At 36.7% G+C, this 25,018-nt stretch overlaps 1 protein-coding gene across 1 annotated transcript; it reads right to left on the minus strand.

Annotated features, from left to right (window-relative positions):
• Nucleotides 1-20,846: 20,846 nt before the first annotated feature.
• LOC143633968 (uncharacterized) lies at nucleotides 20,847-22,581 on the minus strand. Its single transcript, XM_077102171.1, has 2 exons — nucleotides 21,268-22,581; nucleotides 20,847-20,912 (listed from the first exon to the last, which is right to left on the minus strand). Exon 1 carries the CDS (start codon nucleotides 22,402-22,404, stop codon nucleotides 21,556-21,558), a length of 849 nt encoding a protein of 282 aa, XP_076958286.1. The 5' UTR covers nucleotides 22,405-22,581; the 3' UTR covers nucleotides 20,847-20,912; nucleotides 21,268-21,555.
• Between the last annotated feature and the right edge of the window lie 2,437 nt (nucleotides 22,582-25,018).

Raw genomic sequence — 25,018 nt, forward strand, 5'->3', positions numbered from 1 at the left:
ATAATAAACAAAACTTTCTTATTGTCACATGGCATCACCATATTAATTCTTACAAAATTTTCACTCCTCTCTCTCATATTAAATACATTTATCTTTATTATTAATAATTTTGTATTTTAAATTTTCCTTCCTCTCTCTTATATTAAATACATTTTTTTTTCTTTTTAATCATTCAAACTCTTATAAAACAAATTAAATATTGAAGTTCTCACTGCTTATGTTAATTTAAACGACGGGTTCTTTAACCGGTTAAAGTATCAAACATGGTTCAAGTCAAAACAATTTATTATTAGATAGGGTTTCGATCCATGGGTTTGTTTAAAAAAGTAGCCATTTACAACATTTTTTTAATTTGCTATTTAATCAATCCATCAGTTATGTTAAGTTTATCATCTGAAAAATCCACAAAAATATTAACACTATACTACATGTTTTGGTTTTTCATGCGGTAAAGACAACTTCTTACCTTTGGAATACAAATGTTAAACGTTAGCACACTGTTAATCAGACAATAAATTGATTTTGTGTATCCTTATATTCTTCATATGGTATCTATCAGACACAAAATGATAGGTTACAAGAAAGTATTAGTTTTTTGATTTTTTAAATGACCTCAAAATATAAGGTTGTTAAGTCATATGTTAGTTTTAAAAGCTGATGTTGAACTGATGTTGATTAAAAAATTTAAAATATTAACTAGGCAATTGGTAATTGCAATGAAATTAAACTACATGTGAAAATACAATATGATAACCGTGTTATATAAGCCGAAATCGTATTCGAAAATAATATTGGAACTCAGAATTTTAATTATTTTTTTTTAAATCCTACACCTTTAGATAAAAATACTAATTTTAAATAATGAAATTTTCACTTAATTTTTGTTTGAAATGAAGATTAACAAAAGCGAAGGCCAATCATTGTAAATTGTTGGTTTGTTTTTTAGACAATTTGTTTTAACTCATGACCAGTTTGTTTCATTGTCTAGAGTTAAAATAAAAAAAAATGTGAAACTACTAAGTTTTGAAAAACAAGTAAAGTTCAAATAAAACTACACATATTGTGTATTAAGAAATATTTAGAGATTTATAAATTTTCTATTTTTATATTGTATAGTGTGTAATTTATTATACCATATAATATATCTTTATATTTGTTGAACATATTTTTTGTATGTCACATTATGTTATTGTTTAAATAAATTTATTTATTCTAACCGTGTACTACACGGGTGAGTAACCTAGTTTGTAATGTATATTGAAGTTCTCTTTTTTGTATTGACTGTGGAGTGCTAGAGCGGTACACTTATTTGAAGTCAAAAAGAGCGTTGGTAAGTTTATCAAATTATTTTTATTTTGTAGAAGTACTTAAATTAATTTGTCTTGCATGTTATTGTGGGCTTTGATCACTTGATCCTCTGTATACGTTAGGATGATTAGATGGATAGGTTGATATTGTGATTGAAATTGTATTTCTAAAATTTTAATTGTTAATGGAAATATTCGTTATGCTATCGAAATTTATATAATATGTTGAAACCGAGTCTAACTCTTAATACGGATTTTCCCCTCTGGTAAATTCATTAACCACACGTCCACACCATATTACTGTTGGGATATCAACGACAGTTTCCATTGAAAGCCTTCTGTTCTATAATGTATAATTGCGTAATTTATCAATTTTTTTATGTGATACATGTAGTGGAATAGTTTATATATATTAATGTATAATATTTGTTATTTGTGATGGCTTTGGTTTACACTTATTAAAATAAAGCCCAAACTACTTTCCTCTTATGTTAATAATAATAACGAATACATTTTTAAAAATAGTATCGTCACGACCATCTAATAAATTACTGAATATAAGTGAGCAAATTACATATGAGTACCTTTTCGACTACGGATTGGGTCACAATGTTCGTATTCATCTGACCCTGGCTCCCAAGGTATATGTTATATATATTGGAGTGACCATTAATTATCATTAAAGTGATCTGCCGGTGGATCAAATTTTCATATGCTCACGTATGGATCTCACGTACTCTTTCCCTGCATCTTTCCACGTATTTACCTAACCAAAACACATGTGTCACTTAAGTTACTACCAAAATATAAGTTCTAATGGAAATAATTTGTTTTGAGACACTAAGCAGTGGTTTCAATTAAAAAAGACATGTTAACGACCGCGTTATCATCACATAGATATTGGAACTTTAACTAACTCATCATGAAACTTTAACTGACTCATCCTTAATTTAACTTGAATGTAATGGTTTTAACTAACAATTAAATTAAAGAAACAAAATTAAAATTAAACCTAGAAAAGTATGATATATTGGTTGATTGGGGATGGAACCCACCTATCGCTCCTCCACTTTCCATTAAACCCCGGGTGAAAATGCATGGCTTTCGTAACTCATAGCAGCCATAACACATTAGAGCCCTTCTATGGCTATTGTGTAATGGGTTTGGCACCTAGAAGTTGCCAATATGATCATTGATTGATCAATGGGTTTGGCGCCCCAAACCATCAACCACATTATGCATAGCCTGATATTATTGTGAGAAGTTATGTACATGACGTCATGACTAGTAAATTATAGCTAATTTTATAAATTAAAAAGCAATTAACTCCTTTTTTATAAATATTATCAAATAAGTGAATTCAAAACTTTCAAGTTGACTACCGTTCAAAAAAAAAAAAAACTTTTAAGTTGACTACATAATCTTAATTTTAAAATCTAAGACAACATATATACACTCAATCTAAGAGGATTTTAATCCTTTAAAAAATTACGAGGATTATAAATCCTAAATAAAATCAAAAGAAAGAAACTAGAGTAAATTATTCAATCATGCATATGGTTTGTGAAAGTTTCCCCTCTCCCTTATGTTTCATAAATCGTGGAAGTCGTCCTTATTGTTTACGACATTCTCACGCTTTTGATCGATCCAAGAAATGCATGGGTGAACGATATTAATTATGTTAAATGTATGCAAATTAAAATCTTTTTTTGTCCTTTCACTTAAAAATAAAAATAATGAAACTAAAAACAATTAAAAAAACCACCTATATAGAAGCTCACCATCACTTCTTTTTTACCAATGGCTCTTGCCTAGCACCCCTTTTGGTCACTGATGGTTCATGTCATTTCTAATACACCCAAGCAACGATGAACCAACTCAGTGTTTCGATTTCCAGCAATCATGATGAAATGCAAGACTTCATATCTTCTTTATTTGTTTAGTTACAAGTCATCGGAACTCATATCTTCAATTAGAGATGGTAAATGAACCCGAACTTAACATGTAAACCCGAAAAATTTGGACTGTTTATAAGTGTATTCAGTTATGAGACTAGTGTATAGGATTAGTTTTGTGTCGGGTACTAAACATATTACAGATGTTTAAATATTAAAAGTAAAAGTGATTTCACCGTAGGTGAAGTCGAGAAGATATGGAATATTGGAATGGTGTTTCTAATTCGAGATCGATTTTGGAGATTTTAGTCGGTTCGAGATCTCTGAAAAGCATTCGAGAGGGATTGAGGCGATTTGAAAGATGAAAGAGCATGTGTGTATGTGATAGGTTGTTTTTATTTTAATTTTATTAAGTTTAAATTTTATTTTTTGTTCCAAGTAAAATGACAAAAGATAATTATTTGCAACCTACTTAACATAATTTCTTTATCGTCCATTGTTTTGGGGACCAAAGTCGTAATGCTTAAAAACGATATTCATAATATATAAAATGAGATTTTTATTAGAACAACTACAACATAACTCTGCTTTCTATAGTATACCAGCCCAGTGCCCGCGCGATGCAGCGGTGAACGAGCAAATGCAACCAATGTTAGTACATTTGTAACCTCGCAAGAATATGTGTGTAACTCGATGGTGGTATGCATTTAACATGGCATCGGACAAGTAACCGATGACAGTAAGCACGCCATACAATGCCTAGACGCGAGAAAATCGATATGTATAAACATTGTCATCTGCGTAACTAATGCTTGAGTATTTGGTGGCGACAATCAAGAAACAAAGATGAAGTGTATAGTAATTTCAAATAAACTACTTTTTAACCCAATCCATTTTGACGGACTTGTTCCGACCCAAAAGGGTTTTAACACGAAACCTTTTTTGATATAGCCCCTTTCAATCTAAACCCATCCCGACAAGAACTTAATTAACCTTTTTTTTGTATTAAACTTGTTCCAACCTTAACCTCTTCTAACACCATTAGCCGAACTTGTCCAACCTGTTGCCTGTAATAACTGGTAATCACGTAACATGTTACTTTAAAAAAAATAATATAACAATATCATACTCAAATTAAACGTGTGAAAAAGTTATGGCCGTTAAAAAGTCTCTTTTTTATGGTATACTTTTTTAGAAAAAATATTAACGTGTGAAAAAGTTATGGCCGTTAAAAAGTCGTGGGGGTAGTTGATTTATAAAAAGGGGAAAATATGTAACTATTTAATAAATTAACTAAAATTGATGGAAGTTGAACCATTATTGTAAATTATTCTTGAATAAACAAAGACTATATTACCCCTATATTCTTAAAATTCTATGCATTGTTACTTGTATAATATGCAATAAAAATGGTACCTCTCACTCCTATATTATATATAGTATAGATATATACACGTCTTTTACAACCACGGGTCAAGAAACACTTATTATTAAAAAAGTTTTTTTGAACGACCAACTAAGTAATGTCGGGTACTCCGTACGCGGACCCCATTGGCTAAAGATAGCCCGAGCCGGCCACTAGTCCGGACGGACGAAGCCCCTAGCGGTCCATCTATTGAGGGATTCACCGGATAAAACCTGACCCCCACGCCCGCCAAATGGCACGACATCTCTCATATAAATTGGTGGTAGAGAGGTTTGAAACCCCTACCTCTTACTAGTAAAATGAGTACTCTATCATTAAGTCACAACCAATTAGAAAGACCAAATATTATCTAACACGTAAATACTGTTAGACTAGATAGCCTTTTGCTTTTATAAAAGTAGATGGAAAACAAAGCGGTGAGAACATTAGTATAATTTACTCAAAAGAAACTAAAGATTTCGCTTATGTAAGTGGGGGGAAATATTCAAAAGCTAGATGTTCGTAATGGCAAAACTGTGTGTGGTCCAAGTTTTCTCTTTATGGCAAGAATGCTACTACAAACCAAACACGGGAATGTTTTCTTGCAAGTATGTCTTGTTAATTTTTGTATGTAATTTTTCATAGACCAAATAGCAAAACTAGTCATTTATTAATAGACATCCATAATTATGACAGTCAATCCCACTAATTATGTCAGCCAATATTATTATTATTGTATTGGATTTACTGTATGAATCATCTCCAAATATAGGAGATCTCATTGTATCTTTATATACTGAATATTGTGAATGAAGAGGGAAAGCATTTTGACAAAATCATAACTCTTATATGGTATCATACCTACGATCCTAAACTTTCTCTCCCTGCCATCTCTCTATTTGTTTCCGATCATCCTCCTCACCCTATCAATGGCCGATAACAAGATTCATCCAGCAGTCACTGTTACCAACATCCGAGCCTCTATCCCCATCACCCTTGACAATGAGGCTGCCGACTATAACACATGGTCGGAACTGTTTCGTATTCACTGCACGACGTTTCTCGTATCTGATCATCTAGCCCCTCGCCCCACGCCTTCTGCTACCGCCTCAGCCGACAAATACAAACAACCGGCAGCCTCGTCTGATGCCTCGTGGGAACGCCTTGATGCCATAGTCCTTCAATGGATCTATGGCACCATCTCCACGGACCTCCTCAAAACCATCATTAAACATAAAACCACCGCCTATGACGCTTGGAAAGCCATTGAAAATCTCTTCCAAGACAACAAAGCACTCCGAGCCCTCTACCTTAAACAAAAATTCAACAACATCCTCCTGGAAAACTTCTCTTCCATGCATGCCTATTGTCAAGAGATCAAGGTCTTGGCCGATCAATTGACGAACGTCGATGCTCCAGTTGACGAACAAGATCTTGTTCTACAAACCCTTGCAGGCCTCACTGAACAATATGAAACCGTGGCTACCATACTACAAAACACCAAACCCCTTCCTACTTTCTTTGAGGTTCGGTCGCAATTATGTATGAATGAGACCACCAAAGCTAACCAAGCTCTCCATATGGCCTCCCAAATCGCCACTGCCCTACACGTCCAAAGCCAAACCCGTACTCCCTCCTCGGTCAACCCAAACTCACCCGGTTCTCACGTTTCATCTGACACACGTCAGGACTTCGGTCGTGGCCGAGGACGGTCCTGTGGACGTGGGAGGGGCCGGTCCACCTCTTCTCAGCCGAACCGGTCACGAGGTCAATCCTCCTATACGGCTCAACAACATCCATATATCATCTTTCCAAACAATTGGGCCACTAACAAGTGGACTTCCCTCCCGAACAACCCGGCTCCACCCTGTCCTTACCCATCTATGCCTCGCCCCAATGGAAGTCAGGGGATACTGGGCCCGCGGCCTGCTCAGGCCCATATGGCCACTTACAGTCTAACACCAACTGACATTGCTTAGGCCCTTTACACTCTCTCTATGAACCAGCCACAAGACCCAGTTGGATACATTGACATCGGCGCCACAGGCCACATGGAACAACCAGGTAGTCATTCTCCGTCTATTTTTAATGCTTGCACTAATAAACAAATAATAGTTGGCAATGGCACGGCCATTCCTGTTGTTGGACAAGGCAACAAAACTCTACCACCACCCTTCCCACCATTCAAACTAACAAATGTCCTATATGCCCCTAACATAATTAAAAACCTCATATCAGTCTGTCGTCTAATGACGGACAACTTACTTTCAATTGAATTTGACCCATTTGGTTTTCTTTTGAAGGTTCTCAAGACCAAGGCTCCTATCCTACGATGCAATAGCTTGGGCGACCTCTACCTTCTGACCACCAACTTCATCAAGTCTCCCACCTCCCCTACTGTTTTTGCTGCTATCACTCAAGACCGTTGGAACCAACGCCTTGGGCACCCGGGCACCTCTTTATTGCAATCGTTAAAGTCTAGTTCCTTTATTAATTTTAGTAAAACGAACCATGAACTTTTTCAATCTTGTGTTTTTGGAAAAAGTGTCAAACTTCCATTTCATGACTCTATCAATAAAACTACTTTACCTTTTGATATTATTCACAGTGATTTATGGATCTCCCAAATACTAAGTACCGGTGGTCACCGTTATTATATTTTGTTTCTTGATGATTTAACGGATTTTCTATGGACATATCCTCTTACCAATAAATCTTAGACTTAAAACACATTCAACAATTTTTATAATCACATCCACACCCAATTTGAACGAAAAATAAAGCAGTTTCAGTGTGACAATGGCACAGAATACAAAAACAACAATTTTAAACAATTCTGTCAAGTCAATGGGATGCAATTTCGTTTCTCCTGCCCGCACACCTCCTCTCAAAATGGAAAAGTGGAAAGAAAAATTCGAACCATCAACAATATGATCCGCACATTGTTAGCCCAAGCCTCCTTACCCCCCACCTTCTGGCACCATGCTCTAGAAACTGCCACCTATCTCATCAATATTCTCCCAAAGAAAAATCATAAATTTATGTCTCCCACTACCCTCCTCTACAACGTCCTTCCAACCTACACGCATCTTCGCGTGTTTGGCTGTTTATGCTATCCCATCACTCCATCCACCACCATACATAAACTCACAAACCGCTCCAAACCCTGTATATTCTTGGATACCCCTCAAACCATCGCGGATATAAATGTTTGGACCTCACAACTAATCAAATATATATCTCGCGACACGTTCAATTTGAAGAATCCATTTACCCATTCTCCATACAACATCCCACCACAACCCAAACATATAACTTCCTTTCCTATCCTATCTCTCCACAGTTGTGGAATCACATTCATAGCCCTTCACCCACTGTCCCACCCTCTTCAACTCCGAACACACCCCACAGCCCATCACAAGCCAGCCCATTTCATGTACCCATCTCCACTAATCAACAATCCACCCCATCCAGCCCAATAACCCCCACCTCACAGCCCCACTCTCCAGCTAACATCAACCTACCAGACCAAACTACCCACTGTACCAAACACCTCGTCGACCTTGACGCCACCACAGCCGATCCACTCGCCTCTTGCTACTCAAAATCCTACCCGTACAATGCGAACTCGTGCAATGGACGGCATAACCAAACCCAAACAATTATTCAACCTTAACACTACTACCATTGTCCCTATTCCCAAGACCCCACACCTTGCCTTGTCCACACCCAAATGGTACAATGCCATGCACAACGAATTTAGTGCACTTATTAAAAATGACACTTGGGAATTGGTACCTCGTTGCCCAGACATGAACATCATTCGTAGTATATGGTTATTTAAACACAAATTCCGTTCGGACGACACTTTAGAGCGTTACAAGGCAAGGTTGGTTTGTGATGGTCATAGTCAACAAGTTGGAATTGACTGTGGTGAAACATTTAGTCCGGTGGTCAAACCAACCACTATTCGGACCGTTCTTAACTGGCGCTTTCTCGGTCTTGGCCAATCCATCAGTTAGATGTTACCAACGCCTTCTTGCATGGGAACCTGCAGGAGACCGTATTTATGCATCAACCATGGGTTTTCGACATCGTAACTACCCTGATCATGTCTGCCATCTCAAGAGGTCACTCTACGGCCTAAAACAGGCCCCCAGGCGCTGGTACCATAGATTCACTGATTTTGTCATGCAACACGGGTTTTCTCAATGTAAAACGGATAACTCCTTATTTATCTATCACCATGGTCATGATATCGCCTATCTTCTAATTTATGTCGATGACATCATTCTCACCACCTCTTCGGACCTACTACGACAGCAGCTAATGAGTATTCTTGCAGGGGAATTTGCTATGAAGGATTTGGGGCCGTTATCTTACTTTCTGGGTATTTCGGTCACTCGAACGGGTGACACACTGTTTCTGTCTCAACGTGCATATGCGAAGGACATCATTCAGCGCGCAGGCATGGATACGTGCAAGCCTGCGACTACCCCTGTTGACACTCAGAGTAAATTAGGTAGCAATCCGGATTCGTTATTCGATAACCCTACCACATACAGAAGTCTCGCAGGTGCCTTGCAGTATTTAACCTTCACCAGGCCTGACATTACATACGCGGTTCAGCAGGTATGTATGCATATGCACTCTCCTTGTCTCGCTCACTTGAATGCCCTCAAACGCATTATACGGTATCTTCAGGGCACCACCGACTATGGTCTGCACCTTACCCCCTCCCATGCGCTCTCCATTCGCGCATATACTGATGCTGACTGGGCTGGTTGTCCTGACACCAGGCGCTCTACATCCGGCTACTGTGTTTACCTCGGCGATAATCTAGTATCCTGGTCCTCTAAGAGACAGTCTACCAACTCTCGTTCCAGTGCAGAAGCCAAATACCGTGGTGTCGCAAATGTTGTTGCCGAAATATGTTGGCTGCGAAATATACTTCTAGAGCTTCATCGTCCCCTGTAAAAAGCCTCCTTGGTTTACTGTGACAACGTCAGCGCTATTTACTTATCTGGAAACCCGGTTCACCACCAACGAACCAAGCATATTGAGCTTGATATTCACTTTGTGTGGGAACATGTTCAAAAAGGTCTTGTACGTATCTTGCATATGCCATCTCGCTTCCAAGTTGCGGACATCTTCTCCAAGGGTCTGCCTCGGCTTCTATTCGATGACTTTCGGTCCAGTTTACACATCCGGTCGCCTCCCGCTTCGACTGCGGGGGTGTAATAGACATTCCATAATTATGGCAGTCAATCCCACTAATTATGCCAGCCAATATTATTATTATTGTATTGTATTTACTGTATGAATCATCTCCAAATATAGGAGATCTCATTGTATCTTTATATACTGAATATTGTGAATGAAGAGGGGCAAGCATTTTGACAAAATCATAACTCTTATATTTATGTTTGAACGTTTTTTCATTGGACGTTCTTTAGTAAAAAGAATGGCAGAAAACATATGTTATGTTTCAAATCCCTATCATGTTACGTCATTTGGCACTAACTCCGTTAATTTTTCTCGTCAAATATGGTGATGTGCAATGCACATGAGGGTAGTTTTGTAATTTTACAATTTATTTTAATAATTAAAACAAAAAATACATAAAACACACACTCTCTCTCTTTTCTCTCTCCCCCTCTTCTTAGCTCCCTCTCTCACCCTTAATAAAGACCACTGGTCAACCACCACCGGCTCCGCCCTATGCCTTAACCGTTGGTTGCTACCACCACCTCTCATCTCTTTCAAACTACCATTGAAATCCAACAATTGGAACCCGACCATTGTTGTACCTAACCACCCCTACACCTATCATTGACTAAAAAAGAAGTCATATATGGTTTGTTGACGAAATTCGAAGTCAGAAAATCTAGCGTTTGCAAGGAATGAAGTGGTCTCTCGGGTTGGTGTTACTAGTGAGAGTGGGTGCCATGATTTCATAATCTAGGTTTTGCAACCACCAACATTACAAACTAGGAATTCGAGGTCTTCCGAATCTGACGGAACTTCAAACCGATTGCAACTGTACGTGCGTAGTGAAACGAAAATTAGGGGAAGTAAGTAAGGAAAATGAAGAAGTTGCCATCATGAACGAAATATGAGATCGAGGGTGAATACATGTAGTAAAGCCAATCAGTTGCTTTGTTCGGGGCTTTTGGGACCAATCAGTTATGTGTGGCTTCGGATACCACCACTGATGCGTGGTGGCGATAAATGTTGGTCCAGGTAGAAAGGTAACGCCGTCGGTTTGCGTTTTGCGGCATCTATGATCTCATCACAATTTCAGTAGGAGAAGATGATTAGAAGTTGCAGTGGTGGTTTGTGGTAGGCTGGTCGCTATGGTGAGGGGCTTTGAAGCCCCTCCACCGTGCCACGTCAACGCCACGTAAGCACCGAGGGCATCGAAGCCCCACCCAAAGATGCCCCACTATGGTGTAATGGCCTAAGGGCGCCCCTACTATACATATATATGCATATGTATGTATGTGTGTGTGAGAGAGATGTCATCAACGGCGCCGGCCATTGGAACGACCATTTCTTCGTCGCCCTTGATTGGACCGCGCCCCACGGCGGTGTTCCGCGCCCACCGCGCCCCTACAACCCACCCAACCCCACCCCATTGAGAATGGTCTAAGATGGGTTTTTGAGATGGAGAGATTAAAAACTAGGGGTGAGATTTAGAAAATAAATATTTATCATTTTTATTATTTTAAATGTTTTTAACATGGCTCAAACATTAAGTCATCTACACAAATAGTCCCTTATGAGTAAAAAAGATGAATATATCCTCATGTGCATTGCACATGACCATATTTAACGAGAAAAATTAACGGGGTTAGTGCCAAAGGACGTAACGTGATAGAGATTTGAAACATAACGTATGTTTTCTGCCATTCTTTTAACTAAAGGGGTCCAATGAAAATGCGTTCAAACATAAAGGACTAATTTTGTTGTTTTGTCTTTTTTTTCATAAGATAAAGATGTATTCAATCTATTATTTTAATCTCTCAAATACTACAGGATTTTCTTTTTATCTTTTCTTTTTCTATTATTTGATATACGTGTTAGGCTAAACGTAGTTTTGTAAAAATCGTTAGTCGTACGTCGAGCGGTGGAGTGAGGACTAGAGATTAAGTAGGATTAATCGGATCAGACTTTAATGTATAATTTTCAAGTTTTATACACACACATATTTATATGTAATTTTTTTTCCTTTTTATATATACACATATACATTTTGGGCGGAAAATAGCCAGATTCTCATTGGAACCCGCAGAATATGGCCGGTATCTCGTCGGAAATCGTCGATTTTGGCCGGAACCTCGCTAGGAGATGCCGACTAAGTCCGATTAATCGTCATTTTGGCCGGATTTGACCATTGACTGATTAATTAGCCGGCTAGCCCAAAATTAATCAGTGGGTGGGGACTAGTGATTAATCGACGCCTACTCGGTATTTTTGCAACATTAGCTAAACATACCCCCCTCCTTCTCACTTGTCATACCCCTCCTATATACTTTCAATATTTTTAACAATTTTAGTTAACATATTACTCATCTCTGCCATTTTTTCATCTTGTGGTCTCCCTTTAAAATATTAATTAAAAACTATAAAGTTTTATTTGTTTATTTTAGTGTTTATGGTTTTTATCATAATAATAACATCTATTATTATCGGTATCAATGCATTATTATATTGTGTGTATGTGACTAATACTAATATCGATACTATCGTAAACATAATAAAATATTAATAATTAAAATAAAAATAAAATAACAATAACAACTTAATAGTTTTGATTTTGATATATAAGTGGAGAATATTAATTGAAAAAAAAGTGTTAGATAGGCTAATATGTGTTTGTACCATGTTATAGTGAAATGGTAAATAGTTTAATAAGTTCAAGGGGGTATATTTAGAAAAGATATGGTGAAGATGGTATTATAACTTTCATAAGAATGGTAGGTTAAAAATTAAACTCAGAAAGTAAAAATATTTAATATTGCGGCTAAAATATGTCGGCTAAGAGAAAAAAATAAGGCGGCTAAGAGAGAAAAAGATGAGAGTCGGCTAACAATTAATTAGGTAGGTAAAAGTATTAAGTTTTGACGGGTAAAACATGCCAGCTAGGAGAGAAAAAAATTTGACAGATAAGAGAGAAAAAAAATAGAAGTCAGCTAAGTATTTAATTAGCGTGTAATCCGGATCCGAGACGAGAGCTTCGATGCACACGTTTAGCTAAAGAAATCTTCTAGAATGTTTGTTATATGCTATAAATAGGGACTTGTATTGTTTTTTATTTGTTTGTGTTTTCCATGGTGTAATCAACCACCCAAGGGGCCCATTTTACCGCTGGATTTACTCATAAACACAGTTCTAAATATCAAAGTGAATTAAAACTTTTCACGGAATAACTAAAACTTCAACCATTGATTTAAATATCTAAAACTCTTTCAATACATTAACACTTTGTCTTTTAAGTTCAGACATAAAAATATAACATAACCCTTTCTTCTTCCGATGCTGGTCTTTATTCTTCGATGCCATGTGTCACATCTGAAGCCAACTGCCCCAATTTACTCACCCGCGTGCATACTAAAAGACAGCTGCGCTGAGTGTTTTCTAGTTTACGACTCCAATTTATACACCATGACTCATTCTTCACCTTTAACACACACACACACACATATATATATAATTAATACCACTTACTCTTATTACAACATACACAAACTCGACATCTTACTTGTATCGTAAGTACGTAAAGGGTTGCCCTTCCTTACGCCCTAACACATGAAAGCACATAGAGGCTTGCCCTCACTAGCACTTACGTCACACAACTTACTCACGAAAGCACGTAGAGGCTTTCCCTCTCTAGCACTTACGTCACACAACTTATAAACGGAATCACGTAGAGGCTTTCCCTCACTAGTACTTGCGTCACACAACTTATACACGGAAGCACGTAGAGGCTTACCCTCACTAGAACTTACGTCACACAACTTAGAAGCGAAAGCACGTAGAGGCTTGCCCTCACTAGTACTTGTGTCACACAAATTATACACGGAAGCACGTAGAGGCTTGCCCTCGTTAGCACTTACGTCATAAAACTTACACACGAAAGCACCTAGAGGCTTGCCCTCACTAGCACTTATGTCAAACAACTTATTCACAAAAGCACGTAGAGGCTTGTCCTCACTAGTACTTAATTTAACCCACTCATACACGCGAAAATGTAGAGGCTTAATCCTCTCTAATGTTCACAGCACATACTGTCTACGTCTTACGCGAAGTTAGAGGGGTTTGTCATCCTAACCTATAAGGTATCACTCGTAGGCCCGTCGATCTTACCCACTTCTTATTCACATTCTAATACGTATAAGACATACATATACTTACATACTTGATCTCGTACACATTCATATATTTATATGTACATATATACTATACACACTCTACTTCGTAAATGCTTGCATAAATAATTAAATACAAACGTATACACTTCTTACAAACACTTGCATATGAATAACTATAAGCATACACACTATAAACACGCACACTATGACATACACGATTATTCACATACATGCTTGCATTTATAAACAACATAATTATTTATAATTCAATAATCTAACATCACGCTTAAAATGACTTAATAAAATCGACTCCACATGCAGTATGCACACAGCCCCGAAAACGTAAAAGAGAAAGGGGCTAGAAACTCACATGGATCCGGACACGTTTAGAGCTAGCGGTAATCCCTTTCCTTAGTCGTGCACAACTAACTTATACGGACCGGTTTGAAGTCGAATCTTTTATGTTTCTTGCTTGTTGAGATGCTCGAACACCAACAAGCTCCGGTACTTCCTCGAATTTGGATCCGACATGGAAGAGAGAGTGTTTGTGTGTGTTTTGAGTGCGTGTTGTCCAAGAATGGAAAGTGGCTAGCGTTTTAGGGGTTTTAAGGTATATATATACCCTAAGCCCATGGACCTTAGGCCCATTAGTACACTGAGTCTATAATTATTCAAAGTTCACCCGCATTTAAGCCTACCATCAATTATATTTTTTTATTATTTAATTGACAACAATTAAATATAGGCAATTAAATAAAAAGATTTATTTGATTATCTTATTTATTTATTATTTAAAAACATCGGATGTTACAAGTCTACCCACCTTATAAGAGGTTTCGTCCTCGAAACCTGCTTAATTCTTGTGAAAGAAATACTTCATGTATCCTTGTCTTTTTGCACACACAGTTTCAATCCTTTCTTGAACTATTTTAGCTTCCCCGGTTATTCTTCTTACTCCCGAAATTGCAGTCACCGAGTTGCTTCATAGGTTTTAGCTTTTCATGGTAGCTTGTCCATGGAGCCCTCGATAAAACGCTTTCTCGTCCCATAGTTTAAGGTACATTGAAACATACTATTCTAACACTAATACCTACTTTAACGCATTAGATCATGCATCACATGATCATCGATCACACACAAGTCATTAATGCCATAAAAAATCATTTATGATAAATTTCGTACCATAACCATATCAAACAAAAATAAGTCCAAATTTCAACATAAAACCGTACATAATGAGTCATTTTAAACACCCATACATAAGGTAAAACTAATGACATATAATTGTTATTCTCATCTTCTCTCTCTCTTGCAGTCTTCTAGATAGTTGGTAGAACCTAATCTATGCGTTTCTCCTCCCCCCACCCGCAGCTCTGGTTTCCCCACAATCCTTTGCTATGTGATTAGTCTTGCCACAATTGTAAAGTTTCTGGTCTTCAGTGCATTCACGTGAGTAATGTCCCGTCTTTCCACATGGGTAGCACTTATTTGGACCGGCCTTGCATTCTCCAAGATGCAACTTGCCACATACTTTGCATGCCTCCTTTCCCTCAATATGGTGTTTTTTTGCCCTATACTATCCACAAAATCACCAGGCCTTTTAGCAGGAGTGGTTCCCTTCTTTTCTTTCTTATCTTCTACTTCTACTTCAACATCATCGACAACTAGGTCGTCATAAACTATCTCTGCTAGTTCGACAGTTTAGTCAAATGTGGCAAGTTTACTAGCCCTGACTAAGGTGCGGACATTCTACGGAAGTCCTCTGATATAGCATTTGATTCGCTTTATCTTAGTATTCACCATATCATGCACAAACCTAGACATGAGGTTGAATTCAGTGGTGTATTCACGGTGTGTCATCTTTCCCACCTTCATATTCAAAAACCGTCTCTCAGCCCTCTCAATTTCCGCATCAGCACAAAACCGTTTGATAACCATCTCCTTCAGATCTTCCCATCTCATGGCCTTAATCTCATAAGGGGTATTTCTTTGTTCCACGGTTTTCCCACCAGAACATGGCCTCATCACAAAACGACTGAGTAGCATACCCCACCGCTTGATCTGGACGGAACTCGCTAATTTGGATAACCTTGTCCATAGAGGTTATCCACTAGAGAGTAGTGATTGCGTCCCCCATTTCAGTCAGCTTCGGCGGGTCACAGCTCTAGAATGACTTGTAGTTGCACCCACCTCGGCCCTTCTTCCCCTTGTAACAACTCGGATTTTCTAAATTAATATTCATTAATCCTAACTCGACCCGTTTTTATATTCGGGAAATTTTACCAAGAAATATCGCGTTATTCGAGTAATATTATTTTATTAATATTTGTTTATTATATTTAATATATATATATATATAACAACTTTTGATTATATTCAATTTTTACCCTAAACCATACTTTAACCCTTTAGTGTTTCCATCTCCATAGTCTAGGGACCCATGTGCAAATTTTGATATATTATATTTCATTATTATACATCATCAGATCCTTTAACCCGTTTAACCCGGCCCACATCACAACCCGGAACCCGCATTGATTCCTTGAACCATAATCCTAGTATTGACTTGGTAATTGATTGTGTAAATCTTTCCTTAAGCCAAAATCGGTTATCACCGACATAATTGATTAGGCAAACATGATCTGTGTGATTCGAATTTATTAATATAACCAAACAGTCTTCACCCATTAACCATTATGCAAGATAACGAATGTTATAATTCAATTAAACGAGCAGAAACAATCCTTGTGGCGCCGCCAATCAAACCCCCAATACTAATTTAAATATCGTAGCCTTCGCGTACCTGTTCTTCATCACTATTGTGCCGTCGGCTTTACGACCCAGATTAACCCTCGTCTGATCATCATACAAGGTAATTAAACATATGGGTTTGTTCGTCTTAATTCTCTCCTCTCTGCAATAGCCCTAATCTCAACTGATTGATTATTAACGGGTTTAACCAATTGACTGATCTGGGGTTTATATCTCGTTCTAGGTTGTGGCAGTGTGTTTGTAATCAACTAGGACCCCACCCCCAGCCCGTTTTGTTGTTTTAGTTTATTTGAAAAACTAATTTAGTTATTATATCAAGCATTTAAATCATTTAAAAACCTATAATATATATTGAATACAATAATTAGTTTATATTTTGTCATACCGGCATGCGACTAGTCATTTTCGGAATCTTGTTTAAAACTATATATAATTATAGATATATATGTATGTATATGAATATATATTGATTTTATTCAAAACTGATAAAGGGTTTTAGTTAATAAAAAATAGGTTTTAATATATATGTGTGTGTGTATAGTATCACGTTACATCACGTATTTAAAAATATAGCTCAAGTGTTCTTATAAAAAGATCATATTTTTATATAAATATTATTAATTACTAACTATTATTTGTTATTAGTAATATATAAATATATTAAAGGTATTTTGGTTCCAGATAAATATTTTAAAATAAATTTCTTTATATAATCCATCCAAAAATATTATAAATATTTATTTAAGTATTTATTAATTAAAATAATTATTAAAGTAATAATAAATCAATATTTAACTTTCGCCAGAACGCACCCGATCATCAAATCCAGAACGTCTATTTAGTTTTAGATTCATTGTTGAAATCATAGTTATTTATTTCCTCAATTATTGTTACTTAAGATTTCTTGCCGGAAAATCCCGAAGAGCTAGACTTACCGCTTTCTTATCTAATCATTATCTCTTGCTTAATCGCTAAGATGAGTATTTCACTCCTCTCTTTTACTTATTTTATCTTTTGCGGACATATGCGTAACTAGCTATTTTTATATTATATAGTATTCAAACCGCAACTGTTTATCCTTGTGTGTTTATTAGTTTGCCTATATTTCTATTTGCTTACTTGCTTTATTTGAACGCATTTTGGAGAAGTTCCTCATTTATAGTATGATCATTGATGTGCTAAAAGTAGTCAAATTATTATTAACTAAAAATAAGCTAATCTAGACACTAAGTAATAATTCTAAACCCTTAACTTAACTAAAACTACTAACCGGCAAATGAACCGGTCGACTCTGGTACAGCTAAGTAAGTCCGGATATTGAACCCACGAGACTCTTTAAATTACGTAAATTAACTAATTAGACTCAACTAAGTGACACGACTATTTATTTTATATTATTAAAGGGGGTTTTAAAATAATTAAATATTAAACTAATAAATTGACTAATTAAGAAAAGACAATTAATAAAACACAAGAGAATAAAATTTGACAGACTCAGATGATGATGAAAAACCACCTAGGCTAGAATCCCCAAAGTTACGGTTATTAATTAAGTTATGGAACTAAGATCATAAAATAGACACTTGACAGAAAACCCGAACAGGACTCTTGAACTTCAAGAAGACGCCTATGGATTTCTAACAAGTTTTAAGACTCGCCAGTTTTATATTAAACTTCCTTACGGTTATTTAATCGCTTATGTCTAAGTATCTTTTATGACGAAAACCTACCTTACAGCGCAGAATTCAAAAGATAGCTAAGCAAACCCAATTAATTTAATAGACTAAGCTGACAATCAAATCTAGACGGACTCCTTACGAAGAACTAAATCTAGCAATCCCGACAAGCAAAGATCTATCAACAACCTATCACCTTACAGCTTTCTAGGCTGGCAGTTCACTTTTATCTATTTACTTGATTTTATTGTTTCTATGATTTTAACGCATATTAATCACAAACTAGCCAAGAACACACAATAAATGACCTAACAAAACCCTATCCTATGAAACAATCAACAAGGACAATGTGAAACAATAAGTCCAAGTAAATAAAACCAAGCAATCATACGCATCAATTAAATCAAACTCAACCGTTTACTTAGAACACAAAATCCATAACGAAACGAAAATCAAAATAAAATCAAACCGAACTAAGGTTTACCACGACCTAGGTAGTTTATAAGTTTAGCCTAGCATCATAAAGTCTAAATCAAACAAAACGAATAATAACGAAAACATGGTGATAGTATAAGAAACGGGGAATCGAAGATGATAAAACCCGTAAACTCGAACGTGAACGTGTAGCTCTTCACCGGATGTTCTCCCGCCTTAAAAATCACCAAAAAACTCGTAAAATAGCTCCAAGAACTCTCCAAAATCGGCTGGTGGCTTTCAGGTTATGTCAGGATTAAGTTAAAGGTGTTTAAATACCCAAAACAAGGCCCGACAAGAAGCAAAAACAAAAATAATCTAGCCCGGCTGTGCCTAGGCGCCGCGCCTAGGGCTTTTGTCCTTTCCCCTTGGCGCGACGTGCTCTTCTATGGGGGCCGGTCAGACCGGCCCGGTCTGACCGGGTCTCTGCTCTGGTTCTTCCTGACGCGTTCCGGATCTCCGTTTCGGCTCGTTTTACCTCGTTTTTCGCCCTTTTTCATCACGATCAAATCCCGAAACCTACAAAACATAAAAACGTTAGTAGTATACAAATCTTGACTAAAAACGAAAAAAACAATTAAAATATTAAATAAAATAAACAAGGGAAACATATATATTTAGTATTATATCAAATATCCCCACGCTTATTCTTTTATCGTCCCTGAAAAAGTTTGATGCAGTTGAATCAGAATCGGAAAATAAAGTCTAACAAACATATAGGTTAATTTTTAAAGCTCATAAAAACGCAAAAACCGCGATCACCGATATTGTTGTCCACTTAAACCCATGCCTTAATCTTTACCGGGACAAATATGATCCGACAATTTTTTACTCAGTGGTTTACACAGTTAAGACCCGCTTATTTTCAGCTTTTACCGGACCAGACCACCCCAACTTGACTTAAACCTCAAAATTAGCAGATTTAAAACTTTTTTGTTGCTCTATTTTTTATGAATAGTTAAGACGATCAAGGGTATTGTTTATCCACCTAAGCTTAAGCATCAAAGTCTACCAAGCAGCCATTAGATATTATTAAGGTACAATTATTTTATAGCTAGTGTTCCCCACAACATGACATACCCCCGTTATTAAGCAATACACCGAACCATTACCATGGGTGAGTATGCAAAATTTCATCCGTAGGGCTTACATGTAGCTTGTCCCTTGTGGTCCGTTTCTTAATGGTAATGAGACGCGAGCAAGGGGACCCCACATGACTAACAGCGTGGATGATAAAGTCTGTAATGCATTTGTAACCCCATTTGGAATTGTGAATACCCAGATGAATAATCAGCATACAGACCCATGGTCTCCGGAACCGGGGCATCCCATCAATACAAGATTTAAGGTTATAAAACCATACGCCAATGATGTGTAAAACACTAAAGCTAGCAGTTTAAGATTTATATCACAGGCTACATGGCATACTCTAACGTTAAACCTACCCAAGCATCATATGATAACGTATTCAATTTTTTTTTTACTTTATAAACTTTGTGAGTTTTCCATTTTTTCATACCAAGAATTGAGGCTTGAGTATGGTTAACTTTTCATTACTTATTTTCTACGGACAAAACGCTTTACCCACAAGAGATTTCCGACCCATTTTATCAAATTGCCCTTTCATTTTCAAGGCTGAGCCTACCGACACATCCCAAGTTAAGTGCGCTTTCTTTTATTTATCTCAGATTATTAGTAGTTTGAAAAACCAATTTCCGATAAATATCATCATCTCCCACTTTAACGCAAAAAAACTAGCTTCAAGTGACATTTTAAAACACTTTTCAATTTTTTTTAACCTTTTTATTTTTTTCATTTTTTTATTTTTCTTAATTTAAAGCAAAATTAAACTACGAATCAAGTATCCTATCCCCACACTTAAATTTTGCATTGTTCTCAATGCAAGGATAAGGAAGACTTAAAATAAAATAAAAATAAAATAAAGTCGGACTACAAAAAACTAAAAACTTAAAAATTAAAAACAAAATACAAAGTAAAAAGTTAATAAGCTAGATAATGGAAAAGACTTAGCTGGTAATATGCGCATGAAATATGATACTAGAGTCTTCTTTCCATGGATGCCCTCCAACTACAAACATGCTCAGCAAATGGTAACTCATTCTCTCACGAACGTAAGCGGCAAAAATTCAACAAACAATATCTAATAATATATCTTATCATAATGATAGATATTATGCATTTAAAGTGTTTCAACAACCCATAAAATATAAAACATGAATAATTCGGAGAAAACAAATAAATATAAAGTATACGGCTCCATTGCAACTCCATCCCCACACTTGTCTTTTTTCATTATACTCTTCCTTGGGGATCGTCTCTAGCTTAATCTTTCTTCAAACTAACAAAACTTAAAAACACAAAAACAAAGACGAACTACAAAAACTACATTAGTGACTCGATAAAATATACAAACTCCGCGTAACCTCCCCACACTTGAACTTAATCTGGAGGTTTCTCCTTAATCTGGACCCTATCTAACACGTTTAGTTCCACCCGGAATTTATCAAATAGTAATATATCAATGATGGAACCGCAAAATATTAAATTAGAATTAAAAATCAGTAACGGGTCAGACCACCTATATTTAAACTTACCTGGCAAGAGCCGAATGCGTTGTAAGTATCGAGAAAACTAGTCGTGTTTGAACTTCAATGGCTTCTTCTGTCCTGTAGACCATCTTCTAAAGTATACGCAACTTCGGTTTTCAGGTAACCTATCATCCTCGACCTTATCCCGTGGTTTTGATTCCTGATAAGCATTCAAAATACAGTCCATGGGCCGGCAATAGTGTTCTTCCTCTAACACCACATCCTCATCTACACTGTCCTCTACAAGTAGGGCCTCGAAAAACGCAACATCCCCATCAACATCCAATGTACCCCCCTCGTCATACTCTAACAATCCATCCAACTCCAGATCAAGGAATTCATCTTCCTCACTCAATTCATTCACAACCTTTTCCTCAACGCCAAACATCAACTCAAGTGAATCCCCCAAATCCACGTCATCCTCTATCTCTTCTTTCTTCACTAATGACCTCTGATAAGCAGCCCACTCTTCTTCATTTATTTCATCATCAGAGTCACTGTAACAACCTTCAAAATCAACAACACATACCTGTGTGGCCTGAGGTGGGACTTTATCAGCCACGCGTGTCTCCGTACCTGGAATGTTCTCCTCTGAATCATCTATATACTCCATTATTGGCTCTTTCCCTTCTTCTGGAAACATCGGGAACAACTTGCCCAACCGATTCATGTGTCCCAAATAGTTGCCTTCCGCATCATACTTATAACCAGGTGTCGGTTGTTCCTCCAGCTGCACACTCTCCTCTTCGGTTTCTCGAATAAGTTCGCTATCTGACTCATACACGCATTGGGAGATCTTCTTTGACCCTTCTTCCACCTTTGTCAGTATTCCAGAGATTTCTTTAATTGCATCTTGGAGACCTGCAAAAACAGATAGTTGATTTCTTAGCATGGCATCATGTTTAGCTAATGTTTGTTGGTATTGGGCATCCTTCTCTAATAGTCGGGTCAACAACTCTTCGATCTTATTCAAATATTCCTCAGAACCCCTGTTGAGGCTGCTTTTGGAATTTTGACCATAATCTTGCCCTTGTTTGTATTGATATCCCCGATCCGGTTCGTCATAAAAATATGGCGAGGACCCCTGTGAAAGATAAGACTGTTGCTGCGTATAGGGGTTAGTACAATAATATGAACATCTATGAGTTAAATGAAGACCACCACACGTATCACAATTAGGGTGAGCACTATAGTATGGACATTTAATGGTAAAGTGAGGACCGTCACAAATTTCACAACTAATTACAAGAATTTAAATAAGCAAAAGACACAGAGAATTAGACACCTACGACTCAAAGAAAAAATAAACACGTAAAAATCTAATTAACTAAAATCCTAAAAACTAAAAAGCAAAAACACAATAGCACGTATATAGCAAGTAAGTCCAGTCAAAGCTAACAACGCAATCGCCAAGAGTCCCCGGCAACGGCGCCAAAAACTTGATGTGCTAAAAGTAGTCTAATTATTATTAACTAAAAATAAGCTAATCTAGACACTAAGTAATAATTCTAGACCCTTAACTTAACTAAAACTACTAACCGACAAGTGAATCGGTCAACTCTGGTACAGCTAAGTAAGTCCGGATATCGAACCCACGAGACTCTTTAAATTACGTAAATTAACTAATTAGACTCAACTAACTAACACGACTATTTATTTTATATTATTAAAGGGGGTTTTAAAATAATTAAATATGAAACTAATAAAGTGACTAATTAAGAAAAGACAATTAATAAAGCACAAGAGAATAAAATTTGACAGACTCAGATGATGATGAAAAACCACATAGGCTAGAATCCCCAAAGTTACGGTTATTAATTAAGTTATGGAACTGAGATCATAAAATAGACACTTGACAGAAAACCCGAACAGGACTCTTGAACTTCAAGAAGACGCCTATGGATTTCTAACAAGTTTTAAGACTCACCAGTTTTATATTAAACTTCCTTACGGTTATTTAATCGCTTATGTCTAAGTATCTTTTATGACGAAAACCTACCTTACAGCGCAGAATTCAAAAGATATAACCCAATTAATTTAATAGACTAAGCTGACAATCAAATCTAGACGGACTCCTTACGAAGAACTAATTCTAGCAATCCCGACAAGCAAATATCTATCAACAACCTATCACCTTACAACTTTCTAGGCTGGCAGTTCACTTTTATCTATTTACTTGATTTTATTGTTTCTATGATTTTAATGCATATTAATCACAAACTAGCCAAGATCACACAGTAAATGACCTAACAAAACCCTATCCTATGAAACAATCAACAAGGGCAATGTGAAACAATAAGTCCAAGTAAATAAAACCAAGCAATCATACGAATCAATTAAATCAAACTCAACCGTTTACTTAGAACACAAAATCCATAACGAAACGAAAATCCAAATAAAATCAAACCGAACTAAGGTTCATCAGGACCTAGGTAGTTCATAAGTTTAGCCTAGCATCATAAAGTCTAAATCAAACAAAACGAATAATAACGAAAACATGGTGATAGTATAAGAAACGGGGAATCGAAGATGATAAAACCCGTAAACTCGAACGTGAACGTGTAGCTCTTCACCGGAAGTTCTCTCGCCTAAAAAATCACCAAAAAACTTGTAAAATAGCTCCAAGAACTCTCCAAAATCGGCTGGTGGCTTTCAGGTTATGCCAGGATTAAGTTAAAGGTGTTTAAATACCCAAAACAAGGCCCGACAAGAAGCAAAAACGAAAATAATCTAGCCCAGCTGTGCCTAGGCGCTGCGCTAGGGCTTTTGGCCTTTCCCCTTGGCGCGACGCGGCGTGCTCTTCTATGGGGGCCGGTCAGACCGGCCCGGTCTGATCGGGTCTCTGCTCTGGTTCTTCCTGACGCGTTCCGGATCTCTGTTTCGGCTCGTTTTACCTCGTTTTTTTGCCCTTTTTCATCACGATCAAATCCCGGAACCTACAAAACATAAAAACGTTAGCAGTATACAAATCTTGACTAAAAACGAACAAAAACAATTAAAATATTAAATAAAATAAACAAGGGAAACATTTATATTTAGCATTATATCAATCATACAACTATCTTTGGCAACCGATGTCCATTTTTATGGCAACGGTTTAGTCCGTGCTTGGTAACCAATGTCCATTTATATGGAATTGGTTTAGCCCTTTCTTTATGGTTTGATTGATTGTTTATGTGCTATGGCTTAACTGTTTATCTCACAAGAACAATTTGCACTTTTATTTATTATTATATAGTGTCTTAAGTCTGGTGTTTTACTCGCTCAACCTAGTGTTGACAAAATTATTGTATTTTTAGTGCATATGCAGGCCATCATGTGATTAATTATCAAGTTCATTGGAAGAAAACTTAGGGTTGCATGTTAGAGAGGAGATAACAAGAGCATGATTATACTTTGTCTTTATTTATGTTAATTATGAATTGTTGTATTTGTTATTCGAATCTTGTGGGAATATTTGAAATTAAATAATTGATATTATCGCTTTAAATATTTGCATGATAGTA

This window comes from Bidens hawaiensis, unplaced genomic scaffold (genome assembly GCF_021521415.1).
Source record: "Bidens hawaiensis isolate Kalapana, Puna unplaced genomic scaffold, B.hawaiensis_p1.1 tig00006961_1, whole genome shotgun sequence".
NCBI classification, from domain to species: Eukaryota; Viridiplantae; Streptophyta; class Magnoliopsida; order Asterales; family Asteraceae; genus Bidens; species Bidens hawaiensis.